Source organism: Dendropsophus ebraccatus, chromosome 1 (assembly GCF_027789765.1).
Source record: "Dendropsophus ebraccatus isolate aDenEbr1 chromosome 1, aDenEbr1.pat, whole genome shotgun sequence".
Lineage (NCBI taxonomy): Eukaryota > Metazoa > Chordata > Amphibia > Anura > Hylidae > Dendropsophus > Dendropsophus ebraccatus.
Window position 1 is genome coordinate 95,816,090 of NC_091454.1, and position 15,647 is coordinate 95,831,736.

Consider the following 15,647-nt stretch of genomic DNA (forward strand, 5'->3'; position numbering starts at 1 on the left):
ATACAGCTATATTTTTATTTCAAAATTACAGCCCTATGCTACCTTTATCTTATCCATATTTTCTAGATTATCACATAGCAACACAAGGAAAGTTACCACAGTTATTCCGTTATCTAGATGTATCAATTTGCCTTCATAAATACCTGCAGCCATAGACACAGAAGATGAAAGCATATTCATTTATTTTAAAATATTGCACATCAGGTGGTTCCTATGAATGCATGGTGTTTCAAATACTATATTGTCTGGTTTGATTGCCACTTAGGAAACACATTGAAAGGTCAAAATTACCAACTATACAGACTTGCTATAAATTAATAGGGGGTTTCAGCCAATTATTTCCAAAATATATTTTCAAAACAAAGCTGTTTTTCTACAAATATGTTAGGATTTAGTGCTCATTATTTAAAAGACAGCCATTTTGACACTGACATTTAGTTTTTTCACACAAAAAGAGCTTTAATCCACTGTTTAAAATGTCAACTAATGCCTGACTATTCTAGCAGACAATTTCTAATTCTTTTTTTCAACCTTACTTAAGTAGGTTATGGACCTTTTTAGACAGGCCAACTTATTTCTGTATTGTTTGTGTAGCCCTTCATTTTTAGCAATCCTATATGTACAAGGGTTTATTAGAAGGAACTAATGGTGATTTTTATCATTGCATGAACAATCCAATCAGCCAATGAATAAGCATTTTCTTGGTGTACTTTTTACACAGGTCATTTGTAGGTAATGTATGTTCCTGTGAACATCCATCCAGCCAGTGCCAAAATTGTCAACTACATTTCTAGGTCTTACTTTTAATATTGGAATACACCCTTTAGTTATCCATTGTAGAATATATATATTTTCTGTGTCTGTTTTTTATCCTTTTTATTTCTGGATAAAACCTGGTATATGGTACCTGGAGTTCCTGCAGTTTCCTATAGCAGAACTATAGGTACTACAGAGGTAAAGGCCTACAGAGATGTAGCCGTGGTTTGTAGATTCTTTCTGGCATTGTATTGCATGTCTGCACAATGAAAACCCATATAGCTGTGTCCATGAACCCTTAGCTGTTGTTATTATTATTTATTTGTGGAAACTAACAAAGATACTGTGAATAGATATAGAATTTAGCTCTCCTAGATGAGGAAGAACATTGTCTCTAGCACCACCTACTTAAGATATTGTCTCTATTGTTAGTGTCTGACCCAATAAAGAATAAATACACCCGCTGTAGGGAGCTATCAGTGGATAGTTTCTTTTTTAATACTCAAAACACATATTTTCTTGGTGGTTTCAGACTTGGGCAGAAAGGTAAAAAATAGAGATGAGCAAATATGATTTGATCAAGATGATATTCGATCGAATATTGCTGTATTCGAAAGATTCAAATTCAATCAAGTAGTGTGGTGAATATGCAGGAAACATTCGAAAGATCTCCCATCGCAGTTGGTGCTTTTTCTAATCCAATCACCATGCAGGGAGCCTGTGAGGGACCCTGGGAGTACGCACACAGCGCGAAAACGGCGTCTACCCTAATTGGATGGCTGAACTACATGACCTTGAATCTTAAATACTTGGCTCCCGCCTCTCGACCGCAGATGAGCTTTCAACCTAGCCAGGGTAAGATCTTGCAGCAGGGAGAGATAGGTTTTGGTTAGGCAGGCTTACTACAGAAACCAAAAGTCCTATTCAGGGCTAATATCCAGCAAAAAAGTCATCTCTGAATCAAAAGCACTTCTCAGTGCTAAGAAATATATGATAGTAGTAGCAGCAGCAGAAGCAGCACCAGTACCAGTACCCTGTGTGTACAAGTGACTTATAGTGTCCCTGGTTTAGCCCACTAAGGGCACGTTAACGTTATACATACTGTTCCAGTAGCCCATTAAGGGCACCTGATATATACTTTTCCAGTAGCCCAGTAAAAGGCACGTGATACATACTGCTCCAGTAGCCCAGAAAAAGGCACGTCATACATACTGTTCCAGTAGCGTTCGTACAGCATGATGCATGATACACGCGAATAACATGACGCTCTACGGACGCACATTAGAATCATGTGTGAACATTGCCATAAACGTTCATAAAGCGTTCGCATATATACTGCGGGGAGTGGCATTATACTGCGATTTTAGGGTGTTGGGTGCACCCAGGCATGCTCCCCCTAATGTCCCAGTGTCATTTCGGAGATGTTAGCATAGTTTAGGGAGGTTTCATGGGGGACTTGGTCGAATTTTGATTTCCAAGTGCCTCAATTTTTTTTCCCATAGACTATAATGGGATTGAATACTCGTTCGAATAGTCGAATCTCGATGCCTATTCGATTCGAATTCTCGACAGTCGAATATTTCACTACTCGCTCATCTCTAGTGAACAAGGGTATATTCTTCTGCAGCATTTTTTTTAACTTGATGTCAGAGTACCCCTTAAATGTCATTTGATAGGCAGGAAGAATTGGAGGGTAAGTATATAAAAAAGTTAAAATGCACAAACTCATTTATCTCTCTCTCTCTCTCTCTCTCTCTCTATATATATATATATATATATATATATATATATATATATAATTTTTTTTATTTTTTTTTCCCTATATGAACTATTGAAAATGAATATTAAATGCAACTATTATGACTGGTTTTGTCACCTAGTTGCAAATGTTCATAGTAATACCAGACCTAAACATCATCTTAATACTTTTTGATTCACATATAATATTTTGGTCAGTATTAGATAAGTAATTTAGTCAACATTTTTAGCTAAAAGATAAAGAAAGTTGCAAATCTTTCCATTACATTCAGTTCCACTCCTATCTGTGGCTACAAATGTGATAAAAACTGTACGTGTCACCCACAAAGTGTTGTTTGCAGTGTTCATTTAGTAATTGTTCATTCAGACATATACTCAGGTTCTCAGTCTGGAAGAGATACCTGGACAACAGCCAAAAAAACGACAAAGAAACATAAATACAAATAATAGAAGATTATTATTAGATCTGCAGTTTGGAGATGAGTCATCCCAAATGAGTCATTCTATTAGCTGCAATGATATCATAGCATATGGCGCAATCAACATTAACAGCATTTCCTAACTTATATCCACATTTCACGAGACATAAACTGATGTAAGCTAAGCATGAAAATCATTTCACTGCAAAATTAACTGTCTTCAATAGAATAAAGAATGTAAAGAATGTAAATATTTACTCTATATAACTTTGTGACTTTTAATATTCAGAAGAAGAAAGCAGGATTTAGAAAAGCAATTCACATACATAATAATATACTGCATGAATGTCATATAAATTCAAAGTGCCAAGTGATGTAACAGCGGTAATTGGTGACCTTTGTAGACTTGAGAGCGGCATATTTGGTAGACAGAGGTCAAATGTTCACTTATGATACATTGATTATAAACCATAATTCCTTTGGGGTAAATCACATGATGTATGTAAATGATTTTGCATCGAATTTCTGTCTATACATCTAAGCTAATACACAGATACAGTTAACCACTCCAAACCGTTTATACATGGTATTAACTGACTAGATGTTTGCTTATTTTATGGGAGTGTTGTATCATTATAAGGCCATGTTCCCACAGTGTGACACAGTGGCCACACAGTGGACAGGTGACGGAACAGCCGGTGTCAGAGAAGATTATTTCGGCCGGTACTGTAGTACCGGCTGGATGAACTTCACTGCCGCTGAATTTGGATGCAGGCGCATATACTATGTGTATACACTCCGACTGGGATTCCCTTAGCCTGCAGCACTACGTAAGTTTCAGAGTAATCACAGCCATTGTTGCCGATTTGCAACAACTGCCGTGATTACTACGGAACTTACATATTAAGTGTAGTGTAAACATAGCCTAACAAAGCCATGAATTTATAAAGGCATTTACTCTATCACTGTATGCCTCTGATTATCAACAGAAGTACTGTACACTGAGTTTTTGCATAGAATTTGATGGGGAAGAGCCTTGTACAACTTTGTTACTTAAACATTTCCATCACAAACCTAATGAATTATGATTTGCAGCAAATTTGCTAAACAAAGCAGCCGCAATAGAGAAGGCACATGTTAGCTTACACTTACACAGTTGCGTACATTACACAGTTGCGAATATTGCACAGTTGAGTACATTATGAGACATGTTTGAAAATTATTTGTTAAAACCATTCCGATCACCGAACAAATTGTTCATATTGGCGAACATGGCCAATTAACGGCATTTTCGCATGAACATATGAACATCTACAAGCATGTTCGCTCCCCATTATTTTTAATGAAATTCATTTGGATTCAATTCGCAAATATTCTCGCATTCGTGCTAATATTTGCTCATCTCTACATACAGTATGACCCTTTGAATATATTAAAAGTATACCAAAAACAACATATCACTCAATCATTAAAAGGAACTTGTTAGGAGTTTCATGCTGCCTGAATAACAGGTAGCATGAAGCAGACTAACTTATTATTTACTCTGAAACACTATGCCATTTTAACGAAATCATAGTTTTAAAATTAGCCACGAATGATGTTTCAAGTCAAGAGGGCAGTCCCTGGTGTCTCCTCCCTGCCTGCTGTGTTTGCTTGATAGATCTCTTCCTTTGCAAAAACAGAGACTCCTTGTGCCTCCGCACCATCTCTGCCAAAATCATAGTTCATGTGAAACAATTCCATGTACCTAATTATCTCTATTGTGTAAAATGTATATGAAAATAATGACATTTATGTGCCTAGTTGTATATTCTGCCTTTGCAACATCTGCTTGAAATGGTAATTATGTCTTTTATCAGTATACCAGTATTCTAGAAAACAATGAAATCCTGAATAAACAGCAAATGTTTAGTATTGCTATTGAAGGATAATCACAAGTACATTTGGCAAGCAATTTCAATCCCGTTAGAATTGGATACGAAGAATTAAACTTGGAACTGAATCTATTTGACACATACATATTATACAGTGTCTGCATAACCAGTTTCATTTCCTGATAAAAAGCACATTTTAGTTTCCAACCATCTCAATACGTTGCCCCAACACAGTGTCTTATTGCCAGATGACCTCTAAGAGTACAATAAGTCCAGGTAATTTGGCCACATAAATAGCAATATTTTCCTAAGCATTGTCAGTGCTAAAGCTTTGGAATATGTTTTTCTTTTTAAACACTTTTGCATACAAATAAGCTTCACTACTAACCTCTGTTGCTGACCGTGACACTACACAAGCAAAGTAATTATGTATGGTAATCTGTTATATTAAAATGCATTTATAGAATAAATCAAAAGAAAAAATGACAAGGTCATCTGCAGTCCAGGACCTGGTCATGTCAACCTAGTGGATAATGTATATTCATCACAGCCATCTTTTATTGATTTTTGGATTGCATTTTGGATGATAGCTCAGCCAGCTTAGCAAGTTGTGTGTGCAAAGACTTTGGCTAAAGGCTAAAAATATAATTTAGGCTGTGTTCACACAATGGCGGAAATTTATCAAACTGGTGTAAAGTAGAATTGTCTTAGTTGCCCCTAGCACCCTAACTTCACACCAGTGTGGTAAATCTCCCCCAATGTTTTTTTTTTGTGAGCTTAACAGTGAGCATTAATTTAGCTTAGGAGATTTAAATGCAAGAATTAATATATCAATACAACAGTGTCAGTCTGTTCAGTCCAGTGCACTTTCATTAGAACTGGAGTGAGAGATGTCATGTGACTTGATAGATAAGTAAGGAAAGGAAATTTGCATACTGCTGGCAAAAAACTGCTTTGGCCTTGCTCTCTGGTGAGAGAATGAGCAAGATCAAAGCTGGATGCCCCTAGCAACCAATTAGATTCCACCTTTCATTCCTTACAGATGCTTTGAAAAATGAAAGGTGGAATCTGATTGGTTGCTAGGGGCAACTAAGACAATTCTATTTTACACCAGTTTGATAAATCTCCCGGTTAGTATTTCCATCAGTATTTTGGTCAATATTTTTGCAACAAAAATCAGGAGAGCAATATTCTAGTGGAAAGATGTACACGTTTTGTGTTTTTTAATCCACTCCTGGTTTTGGTTGAAAAAATACTTTCCAAAAGACTGATGGAAATACTATGTGTGAACACAGAACTATACAAATTGTATTTTTTCTCTGTCAGTTCCACTCCTGTTTGCCTACAAATACTTCCCAAAATACTGACAGAAACACTGACCAAAATACGATGTGTGAACATAATCTCACAAAACTCCCATTCAAATGTGATACATGATGGATTATACCTAAGTATGTACAATATATTTTCAGCAACATTTCTTGTTGTTTTTTTTTTATAGGTGCCCTACGCAGAATTAGGTGGGAAGACATTAGTGTTGACTGTTTATGATTTTGATCGCTTCTCTAAGCATGACATAATTGGAGAAGTGAAGGTGCCTATGAACACTGTTGACTTTGGTCACGTGACGGAAGAGTGGCGAGACCTTCTTAGCGCTGAAAAAGAAGAGGTAAGACATATCAAATAATTCAGTTGCAAGAAAGGGTCCTATCTAATTTCGAAATGTATATATTTTACATGTGAAATGGGGAGGGGGGGGTTACTAAGATCAGAGTACCACTGTTTTCCAGTTCACATTATTTATTAAGAGGGGCACACCTCCAAAAAAATCAAGCATTGAAGGAATATTCTAGCATAGATTACAGCTACAAGTTATATTAAATCTGTAGCATAAACTGTAAAAAAAATCTAATATTGAGCGAGGCCATACCTCCTTTTACAACTACTTTCTGTCAAGCTCCACCCACTTCGCAAGCGTGGAATAACATTTAAAAAATTGTACCTTTTTTTTGGCACAAACCTAGGATCTGCATAACAGTTTGTGATTTTTGACAGTCTGTCTCTGGTGTAGACATTGATAGATTCCCCCAGTGTGGTTTTACTTGCTTTGATGATTTTATAGATTTTTTGGTGTGAACTGACTTTAAATAAGAATATGTGGACTTTAATTTCTCATTTAAAGCAATAAGACATAGATTTCATATAGTTTGGGGGTATGTTCACACATTTTTGAGACAAAAATACAGCCATATTTTGATAATTCTGCCCCTAAACATTGATCATGATTATTATTTAGGGACGTATTTTCGCCTCAAGAAATTCTGTATGAATATTCTCTTAGGCTGGGTTCACACTATGTATATTTGAGGCTGTATTTGGTCCTCATGTCAGGTCCTTATAGCAACCAAAACAAGGAGTGGATTGAAAATACAGAAAGGCTCTGTCCACGCAATGATAAAATTGAGTGGATGGCTGCCATATAACGGTAAATAACTTCCATTATTTCAATACAACAGACATTGTTTTAAAATAACAGCAAATATTTGCCATTAAAGGGGTTATCCAGGGCTACAAAAACATGGCTACTTTCTTCCAGAGACTCTGTACTCTTGTCTCCAGCTTGGGTGGGGTTTTTCTGCTCAGTTCCATTGAAGTGAATGGAGCTTAATTGCAAACCGCACCTGAACTGGAGACAAGAGTCATGTTGTCTCTGAAAGAAAGTGGCCATGTTTTTGTAACACTGGATAACCCCTTTAATTGACGGCCATCCACTCAATTACAACATTATGTGAACAGAGCCTTTCTGTGTTTTCAATCCACTCCTTGTTTTGGTTGCTATACAGCCTCAAACATACAGCCTCAAATATACGTAGTGTGAACATAGCCTTAATGTGTATTTTAATGTTGAATCTGTGTTAGAATCCACATACAAATACTCAGTGTGCAAAAGGCCTAACAAACACATAATGTAACAGGAAAAAATATGTAAAGGCACTGATATATTAGAGCAGGATAACCTTGATTATCAAGGTCATGCAGAGTTTCAATAACTCAGCAATGAAACAGAACACTTTGTTCCTTTTGTGATCCAATTGTAAGTCAGCTGTTCTCAAGCTATATACTGGTAGTACTGTAGGAATCATTGTGTTGTTATTTTCTTTAATCATTATTGTTTGTTATTGAGAACACAATTGACATAAATACACCACAGATAAATAAAACCCATAAAAACCTGTTTCACTTAAAAATATTTCCATTGCTTTTTTTTTCTCCCAGTAACATTTTTTCATTTCCAATATTGTTTTATTTGCTTTTGCTGTATCGTTTCAACAGATAGACGTCCTTTGGTGTAAATTAATCATAGAGTGATATTTCTGCTGTTTGAGAGGCAATGACTTCACACTGTGTTAGTTTATGGACTTGCTTCATCAAGCTGCCCAGATATTCCATTGTTTGACAAATCAGACTCTTAAAAAAACATTTTATATTTTGCTCTTGTAAAGTATGTCAGTCTAGTTTTATCATCTCCACGTTGTTTTCACTGGCTTCATATTTACTGAGTACTGATAAATACTCAAAGCAATGGAAAATGAACAATATATTCGAAAACATAGATAACCATTAAAACTATTAGCCCTTGACATCCTTATAACTCATTTCCCCTCACAACTATAGCCTTGATAAATTTACTATATAAAAAAAGAGAAATTATAATCATCATCATCCATCATAATGCAAATATTTAACCCTATGTTATCTCTCAGCAGATATATTTTGTTCACATACCTTACATTTTGTTCTCATTTTTCTTATTGTACAGCCCTACTGCAGATTGCATTTGGTATAACACAGCAGGTAGACTACATGAGTGCTATTGCAATTCACTTAGGATTTTATGTCATACCTGTGGTTTGTGGAGCATGAAAAAGGTTTGTGCCTGTATACAGGGGCGTAGCTAACATCTCTTGGGCCCTGGTGCAAGAGGTCAACTTGGCCCCCCCCTTTCTCAATGCTATTGGTTTATATATATCTCAAGACTGATATTACCAATAATACCAGTATACAGGAAATATTATCACCATACATATTACCGCCATACCGTGTACTAACCAAATCCCGTTTACTGAGACCAATATTGCCAATATTACCAGTACACAAGGGGAAATATTACCGCCACACGACAACCATCACCACCATATTGTTACTGACCAAATCCGGTATACTAAATCCAATAAAACACAGTACCAGATAACAAGTAACAAATAATACCACCACATACTAACACCCGCTGCTACTGACTAATACCACCACATACTGACTAACACCACTGAATATAATCCTCTGTACATAGACCAATATTACTTCAAACAGTCATGTAGAGGTGGACGCACTGTACACAGGCTCTGTGCACCATATACATTACAGTGCAGTTATAACAAGTGACTCACAGGGGACGTCTTCTCTGATCAGAGTTCTTCCCTTTTCATCTTCTTTATCTGTCCTGGGCCGTTATGAGAACTTCTCTGAGCCACAAATCCACTGAATCTGCCAGACAAACATATTAGGCTCCTTACACTGACACCATCCTCATCTCTCTACACACTGCACACCTGTACTGTCCCCTTTACACCCTCATTTAGTAGGTAGCCCTGACACTATGTGACCCCCCTTAAAGTACATGCCCCCCACTGTGCATGCCCTATTGTATACACCCCTATGTAGTCCACCTTATAGATGCCCCCCCCCAATGTTTACCCCTTATAGATTGCCCCCCTGTGTTGTCCCTCTTATAGATGCCCCCCTGTGTTATCCCCCATATAGATGGCCCCCCATTTTATCCCCCTTACAGATGCCCCCATGTTGTCCCCTCCTCCTGCCCCTTCATCCTCCTGCCCTCCATCATTATACTACTACCCCTTCATCCTCCTGCCCTTTCATAATCATACTACAAACACCTCCATCATAATACTACCACCCAATTAATTCTCCTGCCCTTTCATCATCATACCACTACACCCCTCATCATCCTCTCGTTCCTTCATCATCATACCACTACACCCCTCAACATCCTCTTGTTCCATCATCATACCACTACACCCCTCATCATCCTCTTGTTCCTTCATCATCATACCACTACATCCCCATCATTCTCTTGTTCCTTCATCATACCACTACACCCCTCATCATCCTCTTGTTCCTTCATCATCATACCACTACACCCCTCATCATACTCTTGTTCCTTCATCATCATACCACTACACCCCCATCATCATCCTCTACTTCCTTCATCATCATACCACTACATCCCCATCATTCTCTTGTTCCTTCATCATCATACCACTACACCACCCCTCATCATCCTCTTGTTCCTTCATCATCATACCACTACACCCCCATCATCCTCTTGTTTCTTCATCATCATACCACTACACCCCTCATCATACTCTTGTTCCTTCTTCATCATACCACTACACCCCCATCATCCTCTTGTTCCATCATCATACCACTACACCCCCATCATCCTCTTGTTCCATCATCATACCACTACACCACCCCTCATCATCCTCTTGTTCCTTCATCATACCACTACACCCCTCATCATCCTCTTGTTCCTTCATACCACTATACCCCTCATCATCCTTTTGTTCCTTCATCATCATACCACTACACCCCCATCATCCTCTTGTTACTTCATCATCATACCACTACACCCCCATCACCCTCTTGTTCCATCATCATACCACTACACCACCCCTCATCATCCTCTTGTTCCTTCCTCATCATACCACTACACCCCTCATCATCCTCTTGTTCCATCATCATACCACTACACCCCTCATCATCCTCTTGTTCCTTCATCATCATACCACTACACCCCCATCATCATCCTCTTCTTCCTTCATCATCATACCACTACATCCCCATCATTCTCTTGTTCCATCATCATACCACTACACCACCCCTCATCATCCTCTTGTTCCTTCATCATCATACCACTACACCCCCATCATCCTCTTGTTTCTTCATCATCATACCACTACACCCCTCATCATCCTCTTGTTCCTTCATCATCATACCACTACACCCCCATCATCCTCTTGTTCCTTCATCATCATACCACTACACCCCCATCATCCTCTTGTTCCTTCATCATCATACCACTACACCCCCATCACCCTCTTGTTCCATCATCATACCACTACACCCCTCATCATCCTTTTGTTCCATCATCATCATACCACTACACCCCCATCATCCTCTTGTTCTTTCATCAGCATACCACTACACCCCTCATCATACTCTTGTTCCTTCATACCACTACACCCCTCATCATACTCTTGTTCCTTCATCATCATACCACTACACTCCCATCATCCTCTTGTTCTTTCATCATAATACCACTACACCCCTCATCATCCTCTTGTTCCATCATCATATCACTACACCCCTCATCATCTTCTTGTTCCTATATCATCATACCACTACACCCCCATCATCCTCTTGTTCCTTCATCATCATACCACTACACCCCCATCATCCTCTTGTTCCTTCATCATCATACCACTACACCCCCATCATCCTCTTGTTCCTTCATGATCATACCACTACACCCCCATCATCCTCTTGTTCCTTCATCATCATACCACTACACCCCCATCATCCTCTTGTTCCTTCATCATCATACCACTACACCCCTCATCATCTTCTTGTTCCATCATCATACCACTACACCCCCCATCATGCCCTTTAAAACAAAAAAAATGTATACTCACCTGAATGGTTTCTCTAGTCTTCTAGTCACGCGCGCTGGCGGGCTTCCCGAGGCGGGGGGCGGGGCTTCGCGCGGAGGGGGCAGAGCTTCACGGGACCTGTTTTTTTTGCCTACGTGATGTTTCCAACCCCGCAAGTCAGCCGGGGGCCGTCCCAGCCTGCCTCTTGTGATCGCAGGCAAAACATTGCTTGCGGTCACAAGAGGGGGTGGGAGGGGAGCAGTACAGTGGCAAGGGGGGGCCTCGCGGGCCCCCCCTTGGTAGCGGCCCACTCGCGGCGGCGACTGCTGCGACCGTGGTAGCTACGCCACTGCCTGTATAATAAATGGACATGCAGGGCATCTGTTCATATCACACATAGTATTCCCGTAGAAGGAATGCAAAGAAGGATTTTGCCCAGAGATTTTTTTTTTGTCTACAAGGTTGGAGACAGACATCCTTCAAAAATATTCACTCTCCTCACAATAAATTTACAGCCTGTAGTAGTGATGAACAAACCCAGACCAGAAATTGCTGTAAAAGTTCATGTTTAGGTCCTTAGTTAATCCAAACAATAACGTTTGTTAAAAGGCTGCTGACAGCTCAACAGCCAACCAGCAAACGTTCTTGCTGTTGCAAAGCAATTAGAGCCATGCCCAGTATGAGCTTTACTGTGATTGGAGAGGCGGAAAATGTGACTCTGCTGTATAATAACAGCGGCCACATTTCCTGTCACCATTCTGCTGCTGATTAGTTTAGGGAGAGAGAGAGGCAGCTGCAGGCAGGGAGACATGGGCCAGAAAAATGTAACTAACTGCCCTTTTGAAAGTAGTGCAATGTTCTGTGCTAGAGAGATTGGGTTCCAAAATGTCTATGACTTAGAAGTTGGGGGCCATGACATCCATGACTTAGGAGCCAAGGGGGCTGAACTACCATGAATTAGGAGTTTGGGGACCAATAAACCTGTGAGCTAGCCGTTAACTGCTGTAGCTCAGTGCATAGCTTATATACAAGTCTTGAGTCAGCAAGGCCATCAGTTTTACTGCAGTTAGGTCATATGTGCATGGCTAATAGATACATGTATTGAGCTAGTTATCCCATCAGTATGTGTTAACAAAAAAAAAAGGAGGATTGCTGCTGTAAGGCCATAAGTGTGTGGCTAGTAGGTACAAGTATTGGCCCAGTTAGTCCATCCGTGCGAGTTAAAGCAAAAGAGAAGAATTGCTGCAGTTAGGCCAAACATACATGGCTAATAAATATAAGTCTTGGTCCAGTCAGCCCATCACTGCGTGTGAAAACAAAAAAAGAGGATTGCTGCAGTTAGGTCATACATGCATAGCTAATAGATACAAGTCTTGGGCCAATTAGGCCTTCTGTGTGTGGAGAATAGATAAAAGTGTTGCTGGAGTTAGGCAATTGTTGTAAGAAAAATATCAAGAACGCTGATGCTGATGCTGTAGGGAGAAAACATACAGGACATTTGTGCCTATTGGGCTTAAAAATTTAACATCTTCTCTAGTGTAAGCAGGCAGCAGGAATTATAGCGTCACTAAATAGGCCCAAATATTTCTCGGCTAATGGTAAGCCAAGAACAAGTGGAGGCTTTGGTTGATTTCATGGCACAGAGTGCTTACTGTTCCCTAGAATTGTCTTCCACCTGCTCCACTGCTGGAACCATGGACCTCTGCAGCTCATCCCCTTTCAAATGTGCTAAATACTTTGAGCCCCAGGTCATGGAGCAATCACGAGTACTCTTTAACGACTCTGCTCCCATTGATTTAGTTGTAAATTCACCTGTCCCAGTTGAAGACCTGCAATGCACTGAGGCCCAACCACTTCTGATGGAGGATGAGGACGTGGGAAGGGTATTGAGATGGGCAGAGGACCCTCACCTTTCACGTCTGAAGGATGAAACCCAACTGCCAATTGTTGAGACTTTTAGCTGTGTGGAGACAGTTACGCAGTACAGCAGAAAGGAGTGGGTGCATAGATCAGTGAAATCATTGCTCTGCTAATAGAGTCTGGCTGAGACACCTGATAGACGGGGCACCTGCATTCAACCCATTGTATTTATCGTATTACATCACGGCATTAAAATGGTGCAGTAATTAGCTCCGGGTGTCTGCTACACCCTGACCCTGGCTTTCTATGGAGCCCTAAACTGAACCCCTCTACAGGCTGATGTGAAGGGATTAAACACATAGGGGGACATGTATTAAGGTGCGTATCGGCAGAAAGTGACGATTTGCGTATTATTTTATTCGCAAATGGCCGATTTGCGAATAAAATATTTGCATATCGGCAATTTCCGCCGGGTATGCCGGGGGGGGGGGGGGGCGGGGGGGGGGTTGGGGAGGGGGCGGGACGAGGGGTGTGGACTCAGAGTCCGCGCGATTTATCTTTTGCTCCGGCAAAAGATACGCCGAAAACCTACTCCACCTTTCAGGTGGCGCAGGTTTTCTGCCATGCGCACCGACGCGCACAGGATTTATGTAGAGGCAGTACGCCTTCACATAAATCTCCGTAGCGCCGAAGATGCGGGGACATTTTTAAGTCCGGCGTAAAAAAGGTTGGACTTAATAAATGTCCCCCATACTGTCTTAGAACATAGTAGGGTAGATTGCATCATGACAAATTACAGCCTGATGTATTCCAGCTTTGCCTGCCATTCATCAGCAAATTGCAGTCTATTATTCAAGGAAAAATAAACATCCTTCAGATAAGGGAAAAGTAAGAGATCGCAGGGGGATCTGACCTCCATACCCCCTACCGATCTCTGTTTTAGGCCTTGGTTTCTGTATTATGAATAGAGCCACAGGTACGGCATGTGATCCGGGGCCCTATTCATTCCTATGGAGCTGACGGAAAGAGCCGAGTACATCGCTCTTCTGGCTTACTCTGCTCTTTCCCTCGCTCCATAGGAATGAATAGGAATAAATTCATAATAAGGTAGCCAGGGCTGAATGCAGAGATCGGCAGGGAGCGTATGCAGGTCGCACCGCTGCAATCTCCCACTTTTCCTCTATCATGTGGATAGGGGAAAAGTTGACTTTTCCTGGAATACCTTTTTTAATAAACCAAATATGGGGGGGCGAGGGAAGAATGAAATGTGTCTTGGCTTTTCCAAAGTCATGGTCCTCAGGACAGAGGCTCATACATTTTTATGAAGTTCTATGAAGGAAAAAATATTATTGTGAGAGCCACAAGTATGATGTATCATGTGACCCATAAATACAAAAAATAAGTCTTTCTAAGGCCCCATTCTAAAAAATTGTCAAGCTTGTGTGACATAAAAGTTTATTTATCTCTTAACGTATATAACAACTTGTCCTGAAATAATTATCTTGACTTGTTTAATTGCATTTTTTGGTCAAATACCGAGGCCTAACTTGTAACAAATACATTTAGGTACATTCCATTTCTAAGTTGTGCACATCTTGTTGACCAAGAAGTTTATTTCTGTTAGATCTGTCTACTTCTAATAGTAGAAAAGCAAAGATATATATATATATATATATATATATATATATATATATATATATATATATCCATTTTGAAGTATTGTTTGAAGAGATGGTATGCTGGAGGCAGCTGAATGATCAAGAGTCTACTGAGACAAAGGGCAGAGAAAGTAAGTACTGTCGTCTAGATGCAATCAATAAAGACATCAAACACTACAGCATGCAATAAAAATGTACAGTGAAAAATGCCATCAGAGCCACTGATAGGTTAGACAAACTCAGAACATTTCACAAAATCTAAGATTTTAAATCTAAAAAAACAATGTCCTTTTTGTAACCAACATGAAACAAAGATATCAACATGTATTCTGTTTATAATATAAAAGTCATTACAAGTATACAAAATGTCCATAAAAACAACAGGAGATTTTGCTGTAATATGTAGTTAAATGTTATATAGGTACCTTGCAGAAGCTTTAAGGCTATTTTCAAAAACTGTCTTTTTGACCAAAATGATGGCTGGTAAAAAACTTTTAAAATAACAGGTGTTATTGTGAGTTTCAATGATTCCCCCTTAACCCGTAGAGGACTGGGCCAATTTCTATTTTTGCGCTTTTGTTTTTCCCTCCT

At 39.5% G+C, this 15,647-nt stretch overlaps 1 protein-coding gene across 2 annotated transcripts in view; it reads left to right on the forward strand.

Annotated features, from left to right (window-relative positions):
• SYT1 (synaptotagmin 1) overlaps positions 1 to 15,647 on the forward strand; it is a 431,113-nt gene that overhangs the window by 322,917 nt on the left and 92,549 nt on the right. For both annotated transcript variants that reach the window (XM_069975616.1, XM_069975625.1), the window contains exon 11: positions 6,309 to 6,476. In XM_069975616.1, coding sequence (XP_069831717.1) covers positions 6,309 to 6,476 — 168 coding nt within the window. The remainder of the gene's footprint in view (positions 1 to 6,308; positions 6,477 to 15,647) is intronic.